At 35.8% G+C, this 23,408-nt stretch overlaps 1 protein-coding gene across 7 annotated transcripts in view; it reads right to left on the reverse strand.

Annotated features, from left to right (window-relative positions):
* CFAP54 (cilia and flagella associated protein 54) overlaps positions 1–23,408 on the reverse strand; it is a 107,201-nt gene that overhangs the window by 69,573 nt on the left and 14,220 nt on the right. For 6 of the 7 annotated variants that reach the window (XR_012580040.1, XM_074539583.1, XM_074539584.1 and 3 more), the window contains exons 6-23: positions 22,625–22,768; positions 22,098–22,211; positions 21,902–22,000; positions 21,168–21,366; positions 20,401–20,475; positions 19,404–19,516; positions 19,119–19,290; positions 18,389–18,474; positions 16,333–16,467; positions 15,194–15,341; positions 13,400–13,455; positions 12,325–12,453; positions 10,726–10,873; positions 9,852–9,929; positions 9,649–9,770; positions 5,602–5,775; positions 3,229–3,321; positions 679–864 (exon numbers count right to left, since the gene is read on the reverse strand). Coding sequence is in view for 6 of the 7 variants with exons in the window: in XM_074539583.1 (XP_074395684.1) it covers positions 679–864; positions 3,229–3,321; positions 5,602–5,775; positions 9,649–9,770; positions 9,852–9,929; positions 10,726–10,873; positions 12,325–12,453; positions 13,400–13,455; positions 15,194–15,341; positions 16,333–16,467; positions 18,389–18,474; positions 19,119–19,290; positions 19,404–19,516; positions 20,401–20,475; positions 21,168–21,366; positions 21,902–22,000; positions 22,098–22,211; positions 22,625–22,768 (2,271 nt within the window). In the remaining variant the exon portion in view is untranslated. The remainder of the gene's footprint in view (positions 1–678; positions 865–3,228; positions 3,322–5,601; positions 5,776–9,648; positions 9,771–9,851; positions 9,930–10,725; positions 10,874–12,324; positions 12,454–13,399; positions 13,456–15,193; positions 15,342–16,332; positions 16,468–18,388; positions 18,475–19,118; positions 19,291–19,403; positions 19,517–20,400; positions 20,476–21,167; positions 21,367–21,901; positions 22,001–22,097; positions 22,212–22,624; positions 22,769–23,408) is intronic. The other variant, XM_074539581.1, reaches the window with a different exon arrangement.

Below are 23,408 nucleotides of genomic sequence, written 5' to 3' on the forward strand. Positions count from 1 at the left end.
TGTTAATACTGCAGAATGCCCTTCTGCTCTGAATAACAGGATGCAAACTAAGCCAAATAAATAGGCATAAATTCACATGGATACATCTTACACTGGAATATTTTGGGAAAGCTTTTAACTGTTCCCCATGATCTATCTATAGGGCTAGAAAATTTCACTTTTCTCTGTGTCACAATCTGTTTTAAATATCCCTTTGTAAGAACACAAAATTATAATTATCTGCCAACCTTTGTGGTCTTTCACAAGATACTACAAAACTAATTTCAATATGAAAATGGTTGGCTTTGATATCTGCTGAGTTCAATAACATTTTTATTCCATAATGACTAACAAGATGATTTCTAGTACTTAGTCTCAACCACAAAAATTAAAAAAAAACCTAAATTATTAAAAAAAAAAGAAAAAAGTTAAATGCAGACTGTAAAACAGAGATGGTTTTACAGAGATGGAAAGGACTATCTGAGTCCTTTCCACTTAACCTGACATTTTTTATAATTTTGAATTAAGAATGAACTTACTTAGCTATACTATTTTTATGTTAAAATTGTGATTTGTGCTTGTCAAGCTTTCGTCAAGAAGGTCTCAAGCTGTTACGAGATGCAGTTTTAGAACAACCACTGAAAACAAATAATTACAACAAAATGAAAGTAGGTGTCCATTATCGTATTCTAACCCTACCTGAGTTAGATATGCTCGCACAGTAGTAGCAGAAAGTGGTGGATAGGCAAGAATTGGCTTAGTCATTTGCCCAATGGCATCCCCAATAAGTTTTCCATCTGAAGAATATGCTGCCACAGCAAATATGTATTTCTCATTGGCATCTAACCCTTGGACTTCGAAGAGAATTTTCCCATCCGCCAGTATCTACCAATAAAAATATTTTTCTAGTTAGACTCACTGTACATACCAAAAACAAATCTCAAATTCTAAATGTTAATTATTAAACAAACTATTTAATGGTCCTGGATACAACCAAAGTACAATCCAGATTAATAGCAGGTAATGTACTAGATTCTTGTATTAAATTCTTGAAAACAATGAGAAAACAATGAAATGATAGGTGAAAAAAAGGATCAGTTTTCTCTGGAATGCTGATGTGTACACAGAGCACATAACCTAAGACAACAGTTAAGTACCAGGACCTGATGTTTTTCTAAGATACTTGTGTCCATTTGAACATTCACATAGTGATTGTCCATGCTTGCAGTCACTGAGCTGAAACACTCTGTCCCTGAGCTGTGATAAAGACCATACTGTTCTCCTTCATACATGCCACCTTTTTGTATCAGACAGAGGCAGAGATATCTCTGGCTCTTTTCAGCACCACTAACAGCACTTTGGAGTCTGTGAAGCAAACAACATACTTTCAAGATCTCCATTTTTTCTTCAAGTAATTGTATACCTGCACCTTAACATCATGGCTCACTCCAAAGAGGATTTTCCACCTCCCTCTCTGTGACCAAGGTGACTTACACAAGGAAGATTTAAAGACTTCAAGGGTCTTGAAACAAGAAACAAGTGCCAGAGATGGAATGATAATATGAGAATTGAGATCACCATAACACAGTATTAACACAACGCTCTTTTTCAAACAGTCTATCCTACATAAAAACACCTCTGAACAACAGAAATCCCTTCAGGATGCTGGGGCTGAATCCTGAACCAGCAAACCAGAAATAAGTGAACCAACAGTCTGCAACATCCCTTTATGATAAGTTGATAGATCGTTCTCTCCTCAGGAACTCTAAACTTTTTTATTGAAGTCAGCAGATAGAGACTTTGTCTGCAGATCAGCATTTTGCAAAAGCATACCCTAAAGCAAACAGAAGTTCCATTGCAGAGGTGTATGGTTAACCTCAGGTGTGTGTGTCTCCAGTGCCTGCCAGAGCTAAGATGGTCAGTGGCTTGGATGGACTGCAGAAAATTCACAGAAAAAACAGCTGGCAGCGGGGTGAAAGTCACCTGTCAAACACTTAATTCACCTGATAGGGTATGGAATATTGAAACTAACTTGCTAAACATCACAGGAAGCTTGGTTTTGTGGATTTCATGACAGAGTATCAGGAATAACATCAAAGCCTCTACTGCCAGCACCTACACACACCTACTCTTCTGATACACTTTCTTTTAAGGAGAGGAGCCAGGGGAACTAAGGGCACAGATTCCCTCTCCATCACCAAACACAAGTCTATCAGTGCTAGTATGGAGCTTGCTTACAAAGCCAGGAAAGCCCGAAACATCAGGCACAAGATGTTGATATCATTCTTCTGTCACAAACCACACGGCAATGTTTTTGCCCTGCAAAGAATAGAACTCTTAATAAAGATTTCCAGATACAAAAATGATCACTGAGGTGATCGATGAGGAGTTAGACTACAAAAGCTGAAGAGGACATGTTGAAGCTTTCTTGCTCCTTTCTTAAATTACAAAATGCACAGTATTTGGATGGTTCATTGTTGTCATAAATGAGGACAACGCAATAGCAGGGATGAGTGAATGAAAACCAGAACTTTCTCAGTCTGTGCAGAAACACCACAATGTGATACAATGGAAAAAAAACCTACCTAAAAATGCAAAACCAAACCAACCAACAAATAAAGTAAAAAATCCAAAAAAGTAAAGGTCAAATTGTAATGAACAAATAATGTAGAAGTACCAAGACAGTCAACATGATCAGTCATAAGTAATTAAAGATGTGTGGGATGATTCACCACACCACATGCTCACAGAATGAAAGGGAAAGAGCATGAACCTAGAAATAAACTGTGTCTGAATATGAAGCTTATTGAAAAAGTTATATTACCATGCTGCCAGCATTAAGTAAGGCAATGTCTTGTTTAGAAGAAATAGCTGATAGAAGTTACACAATTAAGAAGAATGAATTTTTATCTGTTTAGAATTTCCTTTTGAGTTCCTGGAAAGAGTAGCGTCTGGAGCACACTCTAAAAATACTTCATATACTTCCTTTTACTTTTACATTTCTTAGATATCACCCAAATAAATAGTTAAAACAAGGTACAGATTTGCTTAAATCTTGAAGCTTTTGAGTAATTTATTTTCTTATTCAAAAAAGATTCCTGGAAGTTTTTTGGTGTAAAGATAGAAGAGTTTGTCAAAGGCTTAACCAGTTACATGACTTTTAAAAATGTGTCAGATAGAAAGATTTAGAGAGTTGGATTTTTTAACAGGAAGAGAGAATTAACTAAACAAGTTTTACCTCTATCTTACCTGTTCTCCTGAATTCTGAAGTTTATTACTATTTAACCTTACTTTCGTATTACTTCCTCCTGCTACACAGCCCAAAATACAGTACCATGAAACCTTTGAAGAAAATGAGAACAAAATTAATTGATGCACAGTATTATTTCCAATTTTTACCTAATGTAGAATGTAAAAATTTTGTGAAAACAGTCTCTGCAAAAAAACTTGGCTTAGTTACAAAAAAGTATAGTCTAACTGCACTAAAAATATCAATTAATTTATTTAGCTGGAAAACTAGATATACTACCAGTGGCAATAAAAACAGATGATTCTCCAGTATCCTAACCCTACCCTGAGTTACCCTCTTCCTCAAAGCTATCCCAAAGCACAGACTCTACAGGTCACAGATTTAAAGTCACCTAGATCCATTATTCATCCTTGATCCATTATTATCCCTGCAATGGTATTCTTCTAAAGCTGGCAAGGGGTTCCAATTTAGCAAGCTACTTGAGGACAGATCCTTAAAATCAGGCAAAAGAGATGCAGGTATGACAGCCCTTCCTTCTGTTGTGTCAGCAACCCTGCTGAGGCTGCACTTGACCTTGCTGCCAGACATCAATGAAGGTACTGAAGAGCATCAGTGCCAAGAGTGAGCTCTGAGGGACCCCACTCAGCACCATCCTCTGCCTGGACGTGGAGCCATGGACTGCAACTCTGTCTGTGTCCATCCAGCCAATTCCTTATCCACTGAATGATGATTCATCCATCAAATCCATGTCCCTTCTGTCTGGAGATCAGCCATGTCATGTGGGACTGTACCAAAGGACTGACAGAAGTCTAAATGATCACATTTGTTGGTGTTTCCCTATTGACTGTTTTTCACAAGGTGTTATTGAAATGGAAGAGACTATTTTCAGCAAATAAGCCTTAAGATCTGAAAATCTCACAGGTATTTTGACTCCTAGTACAGGAACTACGTATGTCGAATTAAATCTGAGGCACACATTTATCCTAAGAAACTAATTAAATATTAAGCATTCAGTTCATAACTTCTACATTAAAAAAAAGACCTTTCCTGTCTGCTCAACAGCTCTGTGTTAGCTTTAGAAAAAAAATGTCTTTTAGACTATCGTGGATCAAATTATCAGAATAATAATCACACTTCGCCATCTAGTGGCCCGAGATGCTGCATTCACCCTCCTGTATCAAACAAAATTACTTTGGAACACATACTAAAACAAATGAACTACCAAACTTTTAAGTTTGGGTTTTTTAAAATTTTATTTTAGATTCAGTAAGGACAGAAATGGTAAACTTTTCCCAATTCAAACTGTTTGAAATTTACTGATTAAACTGCAATAAAACTGCAGGTTATGAAAAAATTGTTCACAGAAATATTCCTACCACTATTAGTAAGATTTGAACTTCTACTGGGCATATACACATGACTATTTTGAAGAAGCTTGCAAAATCACTATGAAAATTTCTCACTCAAGAAAACTGCAGCTAGTAAATTTTTCATACTTCAGCCTGTTTGAATCCCTTCTGGACAAGGGAAGGAGAGAGAATAAGGTGATTTAGAGTAGTCAGAAGGGATTTACTAAAGGCAAATCAGGGCTGACCACCATGACTGGCCTCTGTGATAAAATTACTTGATTAGCAAAGGAAGGGAGAGAAGTAGATGCCATTTGCTTTTCAAACTAGTGCATGGTAGGAGAAGGAAAAACAAAAGATCTAACTTGAAGCAAGGGAGACTCCAACTGTACATAAGAAAAAGTTTTCTATGGACATGCTGCCCTTTTGGAACACACTTTCCAGAGAAGCTGTCTCCATTCTTGGAAGTTTTGAGAACTGACGGCATAAAGCTCTGAGCAAAGTGTTTTAGTCTCACAGCCAACCCTCCTTTGAGCAGAAGGCTGAACAAGAGACCTCTCCTATAATATCACCTATGATCTACATAGACCTGTGACACTACATGTTCAACAGAAAGTGGATTATTTCCAGCTGAACTGAGTCATTTCAACACTTCATTATCAGAGATTTTTGCATCACATGATGCAACAGTCTTGTCTCTCTTCAGAGGGTAACCAGGAGTATGTCAACCCCTAAGCAAGAAAACTTGCTTTTGATAAGTGGAATAAGTAAGTATTAGACAACAGAAGCACCAAGGGACATAATGCATGAGATTTAGAAAGTGTCATGAAAATGTGAAGATCAAAACAGTGAGTCACAGAGGAAAACTGACTCACAGAGGAAAAAAAAAGGGACACTTAATTAAGTCAGAATAACATAATCCTCTCAGGAACAAAGAAAAACGTGTTGGTATAGCACTGTTGAAACAACTTTTTCTCTTGTGTATGATTTAGCTATTTCTTATGCAGTCATCATGAAAAACATTACCTGAATATCCGAATCAAATGGGGCTGGTTTAAATGTCATGGAACAATGTGATCTGGAAAGTAACAGAGGAGGAGGAGGAGTCCTGCTTTTTTTCCTGCTGCTCATAGCTTCTTTGAGACTGCGATACAATGCACTTTGTTCAGCTTCAACTTGCTCAATTAAAGTTAGTGCTTCCTAAGATTGAAATGAAAACCAATGGAAAACTATTAAAATATAACAGACAGATTTAAATTTTATACACTGTTTTCAAATTGTCATAGAAAATTTCGCTGCTATGTAGAAAACTTGCAATAGCTTTTCCTATTATCCTACATCCTAAATGAGGATGAATGGTACTTTGTGTAAGCTAATATACACAGATTAATTTCATAATTAGAGAATGCTATGAAAGAAGCATATCCAATTTTGGAAGAACCTATAGGAAATAAGTTAGTGATCACATATAATGTTAATAAACAATTATTGCCAGCCAGTGGTTAACTCTAACAAGAAACAAAAAAGATATCAACTCCTATTTAGGAGAGAGCTGGAAACCTAATCTGTGGAATTTCTAGAGGAGCTGTAGAAGCAGTTGGACTGAATTTTTTGTAATGCAGAAACAGAGGGAAAAAATAAAATCTACAAATAAAGAAAAAGGAACGTGGGTCCATAAAAGGTAGGGCTAAACCATTTTTCCCTTGGTTAACTGTAGACAGCTGAAAGCTGACTGACAGTCAGGTGTCAAAGATGTGGGAACATTCTGAATACAGTGATTATGAGGCCATTTGGTTGGAGATCAAGGCTACACTTTATTCTTACTTGACTGAATAGCAAATTGTTAGGTTTCTTCACCTTGATGTCACTGCCAGTTCAAGAGAAACTTGGCAATCTAATATAAAGAACTTAGTACTTCTGCATCTTTAATTGTGGCAGCTGTTCAGTGCCTATCAAAGCCAAAAAGGCCAACTCACGGAGATGAACAAGGATTACATTTTGTGTAGAGACAAAAAATGACATATTTCTACAACTAGAAATTTTATTTGACACCTTTTAGTACCCTGCACTGGACCAAGGACTCAGGCTGAGCTGAGTCTGAAAGATAAAATGAAAAAAAAATTCCCAAGTATTGGTAATTCAGTGACAATCCTAAAATCTCGCACCTTAACAGTTCCTTATTTCTGTCCTCATACATTTAGAAGACTACACCTGTCCGGTTTTGACTGTTTGAGGGGCCTGGAAAGGCCCGGAGTGGCCTTGGGGCAGCCCGCGTATCGAAGGACGAGAAGAGGCTTCAGTTCTTCTTTCGGTTTTTATGTTTATTAATTGTTTATCTAAAAGATTTTCTTTCAGCCCGACAGAGGTCTGCTCAGCAGTCAGCCATGAGCACACTGTGCTGCCCTCCGGACAGCCACCTATCTTTATACCCATTGTTACGTGTACAACATTTATCACTTTTCCCCAATACCATTTATTCTTATTGCCGGGTGCACTTTTAGTAATGACCAATCCAAAAGTGCCACCATCACCAAAGAAGATGGAGGAGAAGAAGAAGAAGAAGAAGGACAGGACACGCCCCAATTCCTCCATCTTACTTCTCTAAACCCCCCTGTACATAAATCCTAAACCCTGTTTCTCACCCTCTAATTAACTAATCCCTTCACCATTCACCCCGGTGAAGTCCTCCTATCCTCATACAGGTGTTGTCTCCTGTGTAGGGTCAAAGTCCAGCCACCAGACACTTCTGGCAACATTCCAGGACTCCCGAGCCCCCCAAGGGTGTTCTCGGTGGCCCGGCACCTCAGGACTGAGATCCTGAGATCCCACATACACCAAAGTGGGTCAGATCACAGACTGAGTAAGCGTGGAATCTCATGTCCAAAAATTCTGAAAATATTTCAGGTTTATGGTGAAATGAGTGAAACGGGGAGCTAAGATTTAATAGCGCCTTTTGCACAGCTAATTATTGTCACAGCCCTACCACTCCACCTCATTCTCTCACCCTTTAGATTAGGTTTGCATCCACCCTAGTGAAACACTACAGGAAGGATATAAGATAAAGAACAAGATACAGAGTAACTCTTCCCATCACACAGGATTCACACAACCATTCAGCTTTTGCAATCAGCAGTTTGAGCCTTCATTGCTTCTTTAAAAACTATACTTCTCCATGGTAAGCAGCCCTATGACACATTTTTTAATTAAAAGTATCATGGACTCATTCTAGTCTAAAGATATATTTCTCATTAGTGCAAGGGGGAAAATGCTCCCAGCTTGAATAAAGATGGGTGTTGTGACTGAGAGTGGTACTGCATGACCTGTACTTCAGGAATTGTAGAACTTGGAAGATAATAAATGTGGCAGTGTTGCAAGATGAACAAGAATAAGCGGTTGAGGAAGCCAAATGTCACCATAAAAACCCCAAATGCTTGACCTGTGATTAAATACATTTTATCCCTGACTCTGTCACAGACTTGTACCATGATATTAACTTAATCACATAAATTCAATACTCCAACTGGCCAATGAGAACTACCAGTGTATCCAATTCTGCAAAAACCTGGATGTCCAACTAGACGTATAGGACAGGAAAAAAGAATTAAGCAGCTGTGAAAGAAATAATAAAATGCCAAGCAGCTCATTAAGCAGCTTGATGCAATTGAGTAAACACATATGACTCAGAAGCTTCCATATCTACTCAGTTGTTTACTGCATGAGAAATGGTTATTTGTATACTTCTCAAAATAAAATAAACCATTTCCTATTTTGCTACATAACAAAAACAGATTTGTAGCACATTGGGCTGATTATAGGAGAAAAGATCAGAAGATGCAATTCTATATAAAACTCTACAATACAAAAAAAGCAAAAGCATGAAAATAAAAGCATGGATTTGCTGCTTATTATGTGTTCACCATCCACCTCAAGCAGGAAAATTATTGAACATATAATTAAATATTTCATCATAAAACAAATATCAAAAGAGAACATGCTAAGTTTGTCCAGACAAAATGAATTCTGATATTTTCTGCCAACTGTATGCAGATATATTATATTTTTTTATCTACATCTTTCTTGGTGAAAAGTGCACAGAAGCAAAAGGTAGTGAAGGTCAGTGTAAGAGCTTGGTAAATGTTTGTTTAGGATAACAAGATACTTCTTGGGAAATGCCTGTAAGTCTTCACTGGTGACTTCAGTTACAATTTGCATACCATATCACAACATCTGACATAATTTTCATAAATAACACATATTTTAAAAATATATGAGAGATATCTTTAATGTATGCATTTTCTGATCCAGGTTTTGCATTCTTCTGATGTAATAAATACATGTATTACTTATCATGCTTCCAAATTTGTGGCACTAAAAAGAAAAAAAACTTCTAGTAACCTTGTTTAAATTACTCTTTTCTATTTTATATAGTGAAAATTGCAGCTTCTGTTATCTCTTGTACAGGCTATAAAGAAATTTCAAGCCCTGTTGTTGAGCAGGTAATTTTCATGGACAGATGCTGGCACAAATGTAAACAGAAATACTCTCATGGATTTCAAGAGAGTGAAATGAACCCAGGAAGACTCTGCTTTTAGCTCCAATAGATTCCAAAATCCCAATATCTAGACTGTTTTTTTAGAAAGAATAAAATAAAGTCCATGTCATCATCACCAGCTAAAGTATTCCAAGCCTTGGAAATCTGGGAAAAAGAACAATGTCAAAGGTTACAGTAAGGAAACCTGAATGACATTTTGGCAACATCTAGGTTTGTAACTGCAAAGTCCAGGAGATACAGTACAGAAGAAAAGACCTTATCTACTCTCGGGTTTCCTGGAATTTGCATGTATGCACAAAATTTGGGGATGAGCGCTTTTCTTCTTTTAAGGTCACTTTATTCTTTGAAAAAGACTGGCAATAGATGTCAAAAACACATGATGACTCTCAAGTTCCTTCCATTTTTCTTGTTTTGATAAGTAGTATTATGTAGTAGTATTTCATGTTCTGTGTCTTACTTACTCAGAACATTAAAACTGTGCTAATGGTAAAGAAGTTCTATCATAACATTTTTCTTATTACCTCCAGTAGCTGCCTTTGGGAAGTAGTACTTAAGTCTTCAGGGAACTTCTGTGCAGACTTTTGCATCAAAAAGATTGCTCTGGATAGTTTATTCCTTTTAATTTTTTTCATTATAAGTTCCTCTAGAAAACAGATATTTTAAGACGTTTATAAAACTGTGGCAGTAATTTATTATACTTCTAAAATCTTAAGTAATGTCTTACCTGATAAATATTGGAAATCTTCAATATTCTTGTCCTGAGATTTACTAGACTTAGGAATTCTGTGAACAACTTGAGCACCTGTGTGGGAAGGAAATACTGAGTTATTTTGATAGTGCTATTGCAAAAAAATTGAGGGAGATGTTAATATGGAGTCTTATAGCAATATTCTACTCCATCTCACATTCTTTTTTTTTTGTTCAGGTAGAATGTCTTGTACATATCATGCCACTAAAAATATTCCACCCTCCTGCCTAATATCTTTAGTAGTTATATTAGCACCACAGAAAAATAGAGGTTTTGTTTGATCATAGGGAGCAGGGCACAGTGTAGCTCTGCAGTTTCAAACTAATACTAGTTTTTAATTTTAAAAAACCAAAACAACACTAAGAATGAAAGAACAAACTGAGTTTTTTTCAGAAGCCATTTGGCAAGAGTGGAGTATCTGCTGACATACAGAGACAACTTCACAGGAGTAGAAGTTCAAATTACAAAGAGAATTGAATAAAATATTCAAGTCATTCTCTAGAGAGAAAATTAGCATGACAGAAAAAAAATCGGCAGAACATTTTTCTTTATGGGCATTGTAAAAGTTAATATTATAACTAAAATACAACAACCTACTGTCTAGGAATGCGATCTATTAGTTGCAGCAAAGTTTAACTCCCATTGGTTGAGTAGAAGTTGCAGACTAGTATAATGTAAATCTAAATTCTACAATTTTAATACATTATTTCTGTCTATATGTGGTGTACAAACTGCCCAACATCAGCTCCTCTCTAGAAAGCAGATATTCCTTTATTTTTAGTACTACAGAATATATTAGCAAAATATTCTAATCAAGTTATGAAGATTATTTAACTTTACTGAAGCCTACCTTGTGTAATTTTAAGAAGTTTCACAGCTACTCGATGTTGGGCCTGAATGAGCTCCAAGTGTAAATCTGCCAAAAAACCATTATCTGTTCCTGTTTTATCACCACCACATCCCAAAACAGAATTCAAATTCTGATCATTTGAGTCCACCTAATAAATAGGAAGTAGCAATTAAGCAATTACAAACTTCCACTACTTAGCTTACTACATTTTTCCTCATACTGATATTATTTCAATAAACTAACAAACACAGAAATTTGTCATATCTGTGTAATATGCAGTCAATCAAGAAAGCATGGAAAGAAGAGTGACTAGAGAGAGAGAGAGAGCACAGAAAATGGACAGAGAGAACTAGACAAAATCTGAGAATCAGTAGCAAACTGGATCAATAATAAAGACAAAACTGTAAAAACTAGAGGAGGAATAGAACTTAAGTGAATAGTGCAAAAGGCAATCTCACCCCTGAAGAACTGCAGCTGTACTAATCCCCAAAGGTTAGGAACAGGCCTGCCTTTAATAGGCCACAGCTGTGTCCAGTAATGATGAGTGCTACAAAGGGGTGGTTAGCTGGGTGAGGAGAGAGCTGGAGCTTGTTGTCTCTACTGAGAAGTTAGTAATGTAAGGAGATGTCCATGAGAAATCACTGAGAAGGTATGGGACTTTTCCAACAAGACAACAAAAGCTATCTTTTACTGTTACTAATGCAGAGAACAAATACCGTATTGATATTGAATGAAAATATTTAGCAAATCTGAACTCACATCAAGAACAAAAACTGATTTTAATAATAAACAGTTGCAAGCAATAAATATGAAAAGAATTTCTGTTCTTATTAAGCAATCAATTTATTATCATTATTTCAAAAGAAAATGTTAAAGAAAGCCCAAAGGAGTTCATAGTTTATTATTGAAAGAGAAAAGTGCCCTTTCAACTTGTGCTGGCTTTGACTTAGGCGGAATTAAGTTTTCTTTATAGTAGCTGGTACAGAGCAGAGGTTAGGATTTGTGCTGGAAATAGTGTTTATAGCATCAGGGATGTCTTCATTACTGATGAGCGGTGCTCACCCAGCACCAAGGCTGTGACAGCACTGCTTCTCACACCACCCCACCAGAGAGGAGGCTGAGGAGGCACAACCAGGGCAGGTGATCCCATTGACCAACGGGATGTTCCAGCCCCTACAGCAGTGCATGAACCTCGGAGAAGGAGAATGGGGTCGAAGTTTGAGTGATAGCATTTGTCTTCCCAGGCACCCAAGGTACAGGTGATGGGGACTGGCTGAATTCCTGCCTGCCTGTGGGAAGTGGTGAATTAATTCCTTGTTTTGCTTTCTCCATTAAACTGGCCTTATTTCAACCCATGAGTTTTCTGGCTTTTACTTTTTCCCCAGGGCACTGTGAGGGGCTCAGTTGCCAGCTGGGGTTAAACCACAACACTAATACACAGATGTATTTTTTCTCTTCTCTTCTTACATGGGCCAGGAAGATGAGGTACATTTGATAGTGCTAAGATTTCTACATATGAAGAAAATATGAGGTTTGTGCCATCAAAATACAATATATTACTGATAGATTTTGTGCAGTGTAGCTTTCTGTGAACTTTACCTTTGTACAGCAGCTGTCAAATACTGACTTTCCATCTGGTAAAATGGTCGTTAACCGAGATGTGTTCATGTCATTAATTGCTTTTTCAAGAACTTCATAAGCAATCTGTAATTGTTCTGTAGGCGTTTTCTGAAATGAAAACCCATATAAACACATTTCCTTAGATAACATTAGAAGTTATAATATAGATGACAAAAGTAATGTGTTTTTCTTTTCAGCTGTTAAGTTTGAAACTGTCAGACAATCTTTACACAGGTACTCTCTCCCCATACCTTCATATACTAATATTAATATTTTAAATTTCAAGTGGGACTGATTTACCTTCAGCTCAAAAAAAAAATATGCAGAATTAGCTTATAGCGGCATGAAATTGAACTTAACAAACTAAATTGAAATAATAGCATTTGCAGTTTTTCCATAGTCCATTCAACACTACTAAGAAAACAGTTTTTTCAAGGAACACCACCTTTAAGTAGACTGTCACTGAACTAAACCCAGTCCATATGTGTAAGTATTAAGATGTATGACTGACAACACTCCTGAATCTTCAGACTAACACATATCATTTTTTCTTAATATGCTTTAGTGAGTCATTTGATTGGAAAATTCTGCAAAGTGCTGAACAAAGCAAGGACACTCAGGATGTTTTATCTATTCCACATGGTCCTTACAAAAAGAAGGAAGGAAAAACACAACCCAAAATATTTTCCTAAATTAGGCAATGGCTAAAATTTCTACTATCTTAATAAAATCTGCCATTAAACCATTTAAGGCTGGTACTACAGACTGGCATAAAAAAGGTATGCAGTGGAAATCACTATGCTTGTGCTGTAAAAAACACTTTCAAATACAATCCCTTCCAAAAAAAGGATTGATAAAAAAGACTCAGGGAAAATTTTCTGATTTCATTTAATTTGAAAAAATATCTTTGTTTTTTTTTCCTCTGCAGTACTAGGATTGCATTAAATATTTCATCTTTATAAAACTAAATAGAAAATCATATAAGAAGCTTCAAGCAGAAGTATTCTTATTCTATTCAAAATCAATGCATCAATGAAGATAAACTGGACATTACCATCAGTATTTCAGGCATATCACAGGTCTCATCTTGTGAAAGAGAAGTACTTCCTCCTTTTTTATAGGAAGAAAAGCAGAAGTGAAAATCAAATAAATCCAGAAAATTTTAGTACTATTTGATCAGCTCTACTTCTAATTTCAGAGTCTGGCAATAATTCTGTTCTTCAGTGCTTGAATATGAGAGGTAATGATATTGTTTCTTGAGAAGCTTTCCAGGGCTTAGACACACAGCAATGTATGTACAGTTACACTAATACAGGATATTATTAGCTAATAATGTTGTATTTTAAAGGCACCATATATTTCATAGCCACATCATATCCAAGCTAATGAAACTAGGATTCATTCTGTAGTTCCTCCTATTTTTGTAGCATTCATATCAATTCTCAATTTTGAAATCAATTCAAACCTAGTATTATCTAATTCACAGTTAATTTCACTTATAGAATGTTTTTTAAGAATAATAGGTCATATTGTTATGATAAATACTATTTCATTTTAATATTTCTTGAAGCCATATTATCAGCTTTTAAAAGTTTGCTTTGATTGTTTCAATTACTTTCACTTATGAAGAAGGCATCCAAACCTATGTTTCCCTCTTCAAAATAAGAGAAAACAATTTTTTGGTTCTTGATTAAACCCTCTAATTTCATTTCTTTGCTGAAATAATTTTTGCGTGTGTTTTCAGAGGAACAATCTTCTAGTCACTCCTTGTGCCACTGTTGTGCTTGTTTTTGCTTGTTCACTGTCTCTTCCTCATAAAAAAAGAAAATTTGTATTCGCTCAGTATTCATTCAGTGAACAGGTTCTTTTCCACACAAGCATGTGCTTGACTGTCAGCCTGTTCTGACCAATGGCTCCTATCTATTCAGCTTTTTTTCCTCCAAAAAGACATATTTAAACTGAATGAAAAAGAAGGGATGCTACAATGCGGTTCTCATGTAGTATTCATGAGAACCTTATAATTTTCATAACGCCACTAAAACCAATACTTTATCTTAATAACAAATAGTAGTTTCCCAAGATTTTATTTCCCGAAGTGCAAAGCTATTATAATTTCTTTGTTTCTAGATATGGTCTAATAAGATCCTTAACATTTACTCTCTAGTTACTGTCAGACATGAGAGTTATGATTCATATTCCAAAATACACAACAGAGAGCTTTTAAAGTATGTCTAAACATTCATATTTTATAGCATTAGTCAGGTTTTGGAAGGAAATTTGTTTAATGTGATTGTGATAGCATATCCCAATAATGTCAGCCAAATCCAACTTCAAAAACAATGAAATTACTATACAAAAATCGAGAATATATAGAGAAGAAAACCCAACTGATGCTCCAATAAATGCAAAAGCTTCAGTATAACCTCAATATTTTCCTCATTTGTTTGGCCTGCAACTAATCAACCAGCATTTGAAGGCTGCAAATGAGCCCCAGCACGTACTGCCTTTTGCCTTGCCCGTATTCAGAGAAAACAGCAGCTACTCTGAAGGGACAAAGAGACATGTAGATGACCTGTGAGGAGAGTGAGTTATAAGAGATGTAATTCAAAACAGGGTTACTTCAGTAGAACTGGAAATGTAAGGAAAGAAATCATACATCCTTGGAAAAACAGGTTTCATTAGCTCCAATAATGGGTAAAATTATGCGCTAAAAACGCTGTCATTCTACTCTCAACAATCTCTTTACAATATTTTTTGAATATGTACGTTTGTCAGTTTTCAGCTCAGAAGAGTTCCAATCTTTAAAGTCATTCTTGAAAGAAAACTCATACTTTCTTGAAAGCTTTACCTTGTTTGTCCTTAGATTCACTTGTAGAATCAGCTACATTTTCCAGTATTGCAGCTAGACATAAAGTTATCTCTGCAAACATTACATTAGTCTCTGCTATGTTGCTCTTCTCAATTATTTCATTCGTTATCCAGAGTATATGAACCCACTAAAAATGAGGAAATGGGGGGGAAAAAGAATCAAGAGAGAGATAAATCAAATTTATGGATGACCTTTATACATTACAGAGGTAGACAGGGTTTTGCACTCAAAATTGTCTAAAAATATTCACAAGCATGCAGACAACTCCTTTCCTGGATCTGGCTTCTTTTTTTTAAATGTCACTAGACTAAGATGCTGCATTTATACTGCTCCATAGCCCCTGCTCCTTCAGGCTTTTTTATTTTAGAACATTATTATTCCTGCCATTCCTTTTGGAAAGTTTTATGAATGTTCTACAGCCATAACTTTTATACCTTGCTCTAGTGCAGTAAGCCTTCCAGAAGATTTGATTACATGCCTCTCATTTATCTCCATATCTTCCCACTTAATCTCAGAATAAAAGAGACCCAAACACTACTTTTGTACATGCAGAGGAAAATAACCTTCTGGAGAGCCTCCAAACAATTTCACTATATAGGGTCACAAAATTAACTCCTCCAGAAACAGCTTGGTTAGCACCAACTGGCAACCCCGAGAGCCCATTTCACCAAGAGCCTCTCACCCACAGGACAAATTCAAGATAAGGCTCTGACTCTGTCCCACGGGTTGAATACTATTCTACTATTGACTCCCATCTCCCTTGTCTTAGGTTGTAAGGTTTTTGCCACTTTATCTAGGCAACTTTCTTGAAATGCATTGATGTTTTCTGCCACAACATCTCAAATTCTTCTTGTATCCTGCCCAAATGTTTTCACAAATTCTTACCACTGTGGCCCACTGGCAGACAGCAGGTTACTGCAAGAAGACTAGGAGAATATTTTGGTATTGGCATATGTGAGCACAGTGTGTTCAAAGTGTATATGTAATTCATATTTTTAAGAAGATTTATCTGCACTTTACCATAAGAAAAGGTACTTAGACTGGATGCCAGTATTTCACTGCCTGACTATAGCAGACTGCATTAACATTAAGAGAAATACAATACAATGAAGGAGTACTTGGTAAGCTTGGTGTTTGTGCATATATTCTAAGCAGTGACTTCCACTCTTTTGGATTTGCTGAAGTTCTGTTTTACACTTCTGCCACAAACACATTACTACATCAACAAGTATTTCTTTGCCAGGATGGACATTCTGGAAAGAAAAAACAATATAATTGTGGTGATGGGTAGGCATAAAAATACACAAATAACACTGTACATAAACAGTCTCAGCGTTATTTAGCAGTAAATAAAATATATCACTTTCTTATAAGAGATGACAACATTTTGAAAGCTTTAAACATAATTTCTGGTCGATCACCCAAGCTTTTTTTCTCACAACAATGTAAAGTAGGTTTAGAGGTTTGGGGAGGTTTTTTTGTTCTCTTTTTTTTATTGACAAGTTTCCTAAAAGTAACACAGACAAGGAAATCAGTGAGATGAAGATTACATGAGAGAGCAAATTAACTGTAATGCTGAAATCAATAGATTCTGGAGAAACTTCATTTTTATTAAATATTTAAATACTTGTGGAAGGAAATCTAAATTAATAGTTTCATTTTGCTTGACAGAGTACTTCCATGGGCTATTGGTGCATTTGAGATGATAAAGCAGTGAAACACAACTAGAAAAAATTTTGGACTGAAATATCTAACAAGTGAGAGAAATGTTAAACCCTATCTGCATCTTACAAAGAGAATAACTAACAAGTTCATAACTCTAGTCAGTTAACCTCCTAATTAACACATTTTAAAAGGCAGTAGAGCCCATCTATGTGTTAAACACATTCTAAACAGTAAGGATCAGTACACATCTTTATCAGCAGTTACAGCAGAGTTGAACTAGTATTTCAGGTGCAGTAAAACCTGATATATACACGCTACTTATATTCCCATATATGTTTGAGCATAAGATTTATAGGATATTGAAACTGGGAGGAGAAAAAAATGGAAAAAATATAAATCAAAATTATTTTTTTTTCTACTGGTTGGGTGGCAGCAAGCTGCTAGATTGCCTCAGCTATGTATCATGTAGATTCACTACCAGTGAATGCTCTGTTAATCAGGGGTGAATTTGTTTTTCTTCTCTGGACAGATCAAGAAGATTTGCAGGAAAGGGCAGAAGAACCAGTAGAATTTAAATCCAGGTGACTCCCTCCATACAGAGGTCACATTAAAAACTGACAAATCATGCTATCTAAAGGTATCTGTGGGGTACCTCACAGGCAAGATACTTTCAGTAAACATTCTACACCAAAGTTAAAAATGTGTGAGCTCCAGTTACATTCAAATTGTGGCAATATTCAAATTATATCTAAAATAAATTTTGCAGTTAAGATATATGCTATGTTATCAGAACAGGTTTTTTCTAAGGAAAAATTGTAATTAGCCTTTTGGATCACAAACTATTTTAATGTAAGTGCTAGTAGTGGTGGCATTGCACTATTTCTTCCCTTCTCAGTAGAAGATTAAGGGGAAATCTCAGTTTGAGCAAGTAAAAGTGGTTACTCAGTGAATAAATAATCAGATACATAATGGGATTATTTCTACAGTGGAGACTTCAGCATAGAGTCCCACTCTCATTGGTTTTGTTGTTGCTGCTGCTTGTTTAAGTTTTTTGCAGTGAGAATTTACCTTAAATTGAAGACAGTGCTGCTAAAAAGGCATTATCATTCCTTAGGGTAGCTACCCCCATTTCTATAAATATTGCACATTTGTATTTGTATTTAGGTGGGCAAATACACAGCTGAGCATATTTGCCCACCTAAATCTAACATAGGTAAATAAATTTGATCTCTGCTTGATCAGCTGAAACATGGAATGAGAGCCCTATGGTCTTCTAAATAGATTTAATATCTAATAAGCTATTTTAAAGTAACTAATTACAAAGCATTTTTTAAAAATGAAACCTTTTTTTTAAATCACAAAATGATCACATTCATAAGTACATTTTTTTACTATTTATATTCATGAATTTTGTTAGTCATGCAACTGATTCCTTTGATCTTCAGTTATAGGGATTCATCACAGATTAAGTGATACACTGAGAAGAAATGTCTCAAATCCTGTTATTACCTGCTCAAATGTGGAGACATAGGAAAACGTTGTTTTTGCCAAAATCATAAGATCACGAAAAGGATCTCCAGGCTTTAAGGATTCCTCTACATTCAGCATTTTTTAAAAAAAGGTGGGGAAAGGAAAGGCAAGACATTATATCTAATTTAAAACCTAAGTTTGAAAATATCTGAGTCAACTGATTTACTAATATAAGCCGGCAGATAACATGGTCTAAGAAACAGTAAATTCAGAGGGGGACAGATAATTCCAAGTTTATTCACTTCTATGAAAAGTGAGCATTTCCATTTCTAGGAAACAGAAAGTTTTCAAGACATATTCAGGTTTTTGATTGTCATAGAATTAAACTGCAATTGCTCTAACAAGTTTTTCTTGCTTCTATGTAAAGAAATTTTGCATAAATTAGGTATAAGACCAGACAAAAAAATGCTTAAAGAGCTGTTTCACTTTTCCCCTGAAAACCTGTCTGAAAACATTCAATCATTTTGCATCTTTGCTTATAACTTGACGCATGCTTAACACACATCATGCATTTCCCACTAAGGGAAATAGTATAAAGTCATATTTTGACAAATGAAAACTGGAAAAAATAGGAGGCATTTTCTCAATTACTACTTTTTCTCATAGACTACTTATGAACCATATTACATAGTTTTATAAATAATTTACAAAACCTCCTGCTGCAAAAATATTTGAAATTCAAACACAACTATAACTGAACAACACTCACTTCTAATGGTCTTTGTCTTTTCAGAACCCCGACGTGTGCTGCCTTCTTTGCTCTTACCACCCTCATTAATAGAAAAACTAGGTTCAAATCTTCCTGGGAGTACTACAGGTTGCATGAGTGTAAGAAGTTTGAGTTCTAGTTCAGCTTTCTTCCATGTTGGGTCATCTTGAGCCTAATTGAGATGAAAAAACCATAGAAATTGGTCTTTAAAATATGTATTTTGAATATTCCTTACCCTCATAGGAAAAGACTAAATAAATAACATTGCAATCACATTCAGATTACCTGAAGAAAATTATCAACAAATTCAAAAGCAGAATAAAACACGTTCCACTCTTCATAGCTGAAAGCTAATTTTACAAATTTCACAGCAGCATCTCCAGACACCCTTTCTTCTCCTGCAGTGATGACAAAAATATTTTCTCTGTTTTATGTATATGTATTCAGTTTATTGCAAGTTTAATTTCAATTATTTTCATTACTTGGGTATTGATAAATATAAAGATAAACCTTTACACATTTTTGAATAGTCAGCATAACCTTGAAGGATGTTTTAATACCTTTACAAGAAACAATAGCTTTATCTTTTCACAGTAATGTCTATGCTTACAGGCTGTTTTAATGATGGATGTGCAACCACAGAATCATTATGGTTTGAAAAAACCTCCAAGATCATAAAATCCAAACTTTTAATAAATACCACCATGGCCACTTAACTATATCACAGTGTCCTGTTACATTCAAAAGAGGCTCTATAATTAATGATATTAACATACCTGTGTAGAGAACACCAAGGATCTAATCCTTGCTGTTGCAGGAAGAGCTTATCACCCTGTAAAGACTCTTATTATCCAAAATTTGGTTTAAAATTTGCATAGAAACACATACAATTTCTTTTAAGACAGTTTCTCATTACTGCATTGCAAAACATTCATATACACACAGGGAGCCTATTTTCTCACTTTTCAAGTTTATTCAGACCACAGTAAGGCAGAAACTAGACTTCCTGGTCCTTGGAACTCTCACCAAGTTTTTTAGCTAATATATTCAGCAGTGTTCTGTAGTCATAACAATATGCCACCGTCGCTGTCATGAGTTGGAAGGGAACTACAAGCTTGATCACCAAAATCCAGCTCCTGGCCCTGCACAGAACCACTCCAAGAGGTCACCATTTTGCAGACTCTTTATGTATAGAAATGTTACTAACATGAAAGTTAACTCTGCCCACTGAGTATTTATATCACTGGGTTAAAAATTCATTTGAAATTCCAATCTAGCTTACCTGCTAGCATCAACTGCAGAAGACTAGATGATGGATTAATTATACCAAAGTGATTGGTGCCACTGCTCGCTCCACCTTCAACATAGACAACTTATTAAGTCAATTTGTAATCTATTAGACTTGTTATGTTCTAATTAACCAGTAATCATACCAAGAAAAATATCATTCTGAAGTGTACTTAGTCTCTATATTTCCTTTTACTGACAAAATACCTCTATACCCAGGACTATATTCAGCTCAGAGCCCAGCAAACAAAAGTGTGGAAGGAACCATCAAGTCCAGTGTTTTTCTCAAGTTTTTACACCTAACTTTGAATGGAATTTTTTAAATTACTAGAATACATCAAACACCATGGTATTTTGACCCTGCCTGGCTGCCTGACCCCCATCCTGCTGCTCTCAGGCTGTGCAGGAAGTGCTCAGCAGTAGTGAAAGCACTGTTTTGTTAACAACACTGTTTTAGCCATAAGTATATGGCACAGTAAAACCTGTAAAGGCTGCTATAAAGTGAACTTCAGTTTACTTAGAAAATAAATGCATAAACTGCTGCAGATTTTTACTAATTATAAGAGACCATGGAAATCAACCCAGATATTTATTTTCTATTATGTGAAGATAAGAAAGACTACCTACTCTTACAGGTGCTACTGCTATAAATCAAACATATACTTTCAGGCACATTCTTTTTTTTTTCAAAATAGAAAAATACCAAAATAAAATGGAGGTCCAGGCTCCTCAACAACTGTTTTTGCTTCTTTAAGCTGTTACCTGAGAGGATTTCTAGGCCTGCAGAAAAAAGCTCAGAAGTGACCTCAGGAATTTGCACTTCATCAGGAACAGGAGGATGAGGGGGCAATAGATTCCTGCTACGATCGGGCAGTGCTTCCAGGATGGCAAGGAACTGAGCTGCAACACCATCAAACATTGCCACCAGCAGCCGCTCGGTAGCGGTGCGAGGCCATGACACCTAAGTAAGAAAAGGTAATTTAAACCTTATGGTATCTAAACCTACTTGCAATAAAGCAAGATTTTTTTGAAAACATTTCTCCATCAGAAAATAATCACACGTTCAGAATAGAAAATTACATACTGTAAAATATATTGCTGTTATTAATGTCATGCTTCAAAGGCATAGCAAAGCCGCATGCTAAGCAGGTACAGCACTTAGGTAGACTAATCATTTCACAGCAACCAAACACACTGCTGCATGGTATTTTACTTCAAAAATAGTACAATAGAAATTATGAGGGAGCATATTAAGGCTATGTAGTTTAGATCCATGCAGATCTCTCCTGATAATTTTCTAAAGTAATAATTAGTACATTTTCCCTACTTCCAAGCTTGTTCTGAGTTTTATTAATAAATTCTGTTGCTTATGAAATGGAAAATATAAAACTTTCTGCTTGTGTAGAGCACCATGTGTATTTAGAAGAATTATATCATGGTTTCATCACATGACAAGAGTAAAAGAAGAGAAGGATTATATGAAATGTCAGACTTACATTTACTGCTTTTCTCGGGTTAACTTTTGACTCACGTCGAAAGCTGTTTGACTTTTTTCTAGATTCATATACTGCTCTCTTGAAAATCATTACTGACATCTGACACAAAGGAAAAAGTAAGTCATCATCTGTTAGATGTTCTGTTCATAGAGATCACAACTACTCTACCTTTTCAGAATGATTTGCAGAATGATACCTTTAGAGTGGCCTCTCTAAAAATCTTTTCTCTCTCTGTTTGTCCCAGAGAAGAACTGATATCTTCTAATTGCTTCAGTTCGTCAATCTTAATCAAACCACGGCGAGCAAATATCTGTCCAAAGAATTTAAAAATATATATATACTCTGTGTTCATATCCTGTATGTTGATACCTAATTTTAGAATAATATAATTTCTGAATTTATGCAACTGTAAAGAGCTGCAATGAAAGTCAGGTCCTGAACAACTAAAAAGGAAAACAAAACCCTTGCAAAATACCTTTTGTACATACATGGGACCTGGCCAGTGTTTAATGCTAGAAGTTTGTAACTGTGAGTATACAGAAAGTGCTATTGCATTTGAGTTGATTATGCATTTACATGGGGAAACACATCTCCAATTTGCAGTAAAATTTTGGAATATGGACAGAACTCTAAATACATATGATCTCATAATAAGTAGAAATATTTAAATAAATATTTCCCATTTGATTGCCTCTGAAATGCTCATAAGGTAAATCAGGATACCTCTCCATGAATGCTGGCTTGACAATCAAAATAACACTGAGAAACTGTCGTATATAGGGTGGCTCTCCACGTCAAATAATGCACAGATAAGAGTGGAATGGATGATTCCATACATATACTGGCCCACAGTAAGTATTCCAGGACCTGTATTGAAGAGATCTAATTTCAAGATGAATGCATTTTCACCCACATAAATATACTTTCCATTACTAAAGGACAGATACAAAGACTTATCCTCACCTGGTAGGACAAACTGAAGGGGGGGGAGGGGAAATCACTAGAAATTGTGTTAATTCTTAACATCTTTTATTGACTAAAAAACAATTCCCCCGCAATTTATTGGATCTTTTCATCTTAAACTGTGGTCAAGTACTATTTTAGCCTCCAAACTACCTTATCCACTCCAGTTCGCTATGGTCTTGCCACCAGACAAAGATCCCCCCTTCTCTCTCATCTGCTCTTATCTTGAGAGTTAGCCCTCCCTTTTCTGGCAGCTCTAGTGACTATTTTTCAGCAGGATCAACAAGCTTATCTGGGATGCAATGGAGTCTGTCTTCTGCAGTGAAAAAACTGTGATTAGATTAATTTATACCCATGGAACTCTTGGCTCCTAACTTGCAGGGCAACACAGTCATTGCAGCATTCTAATTTTAATCATTAGTCCTTCTTGAATGAATGAACAGTATCTGCATCTTCCTCTTACCATCTTCTTTGGGTCAGCCTTTCCCTGAAGTACATAAAATGTGCACAACCTTTGTGCTAAATTAAGCCAATATACCAATTT

This window comes from Zonotrichia albicollis, chromosome 4, assembly GCF_047830755.1.
Source record: "Zonotrichia albicollis isolate bZonAlb1 chromosome 4, bZonAlb1.hap1, whole genome shotgun sequence".
NCBI classification, from domain to species: domain Eukaryota; kingdom Metazoa; phylum Chordata; class Aves; order Passeriformes; family Passerellidae; genus Zonotrichia; species Zonotrichia albicollis.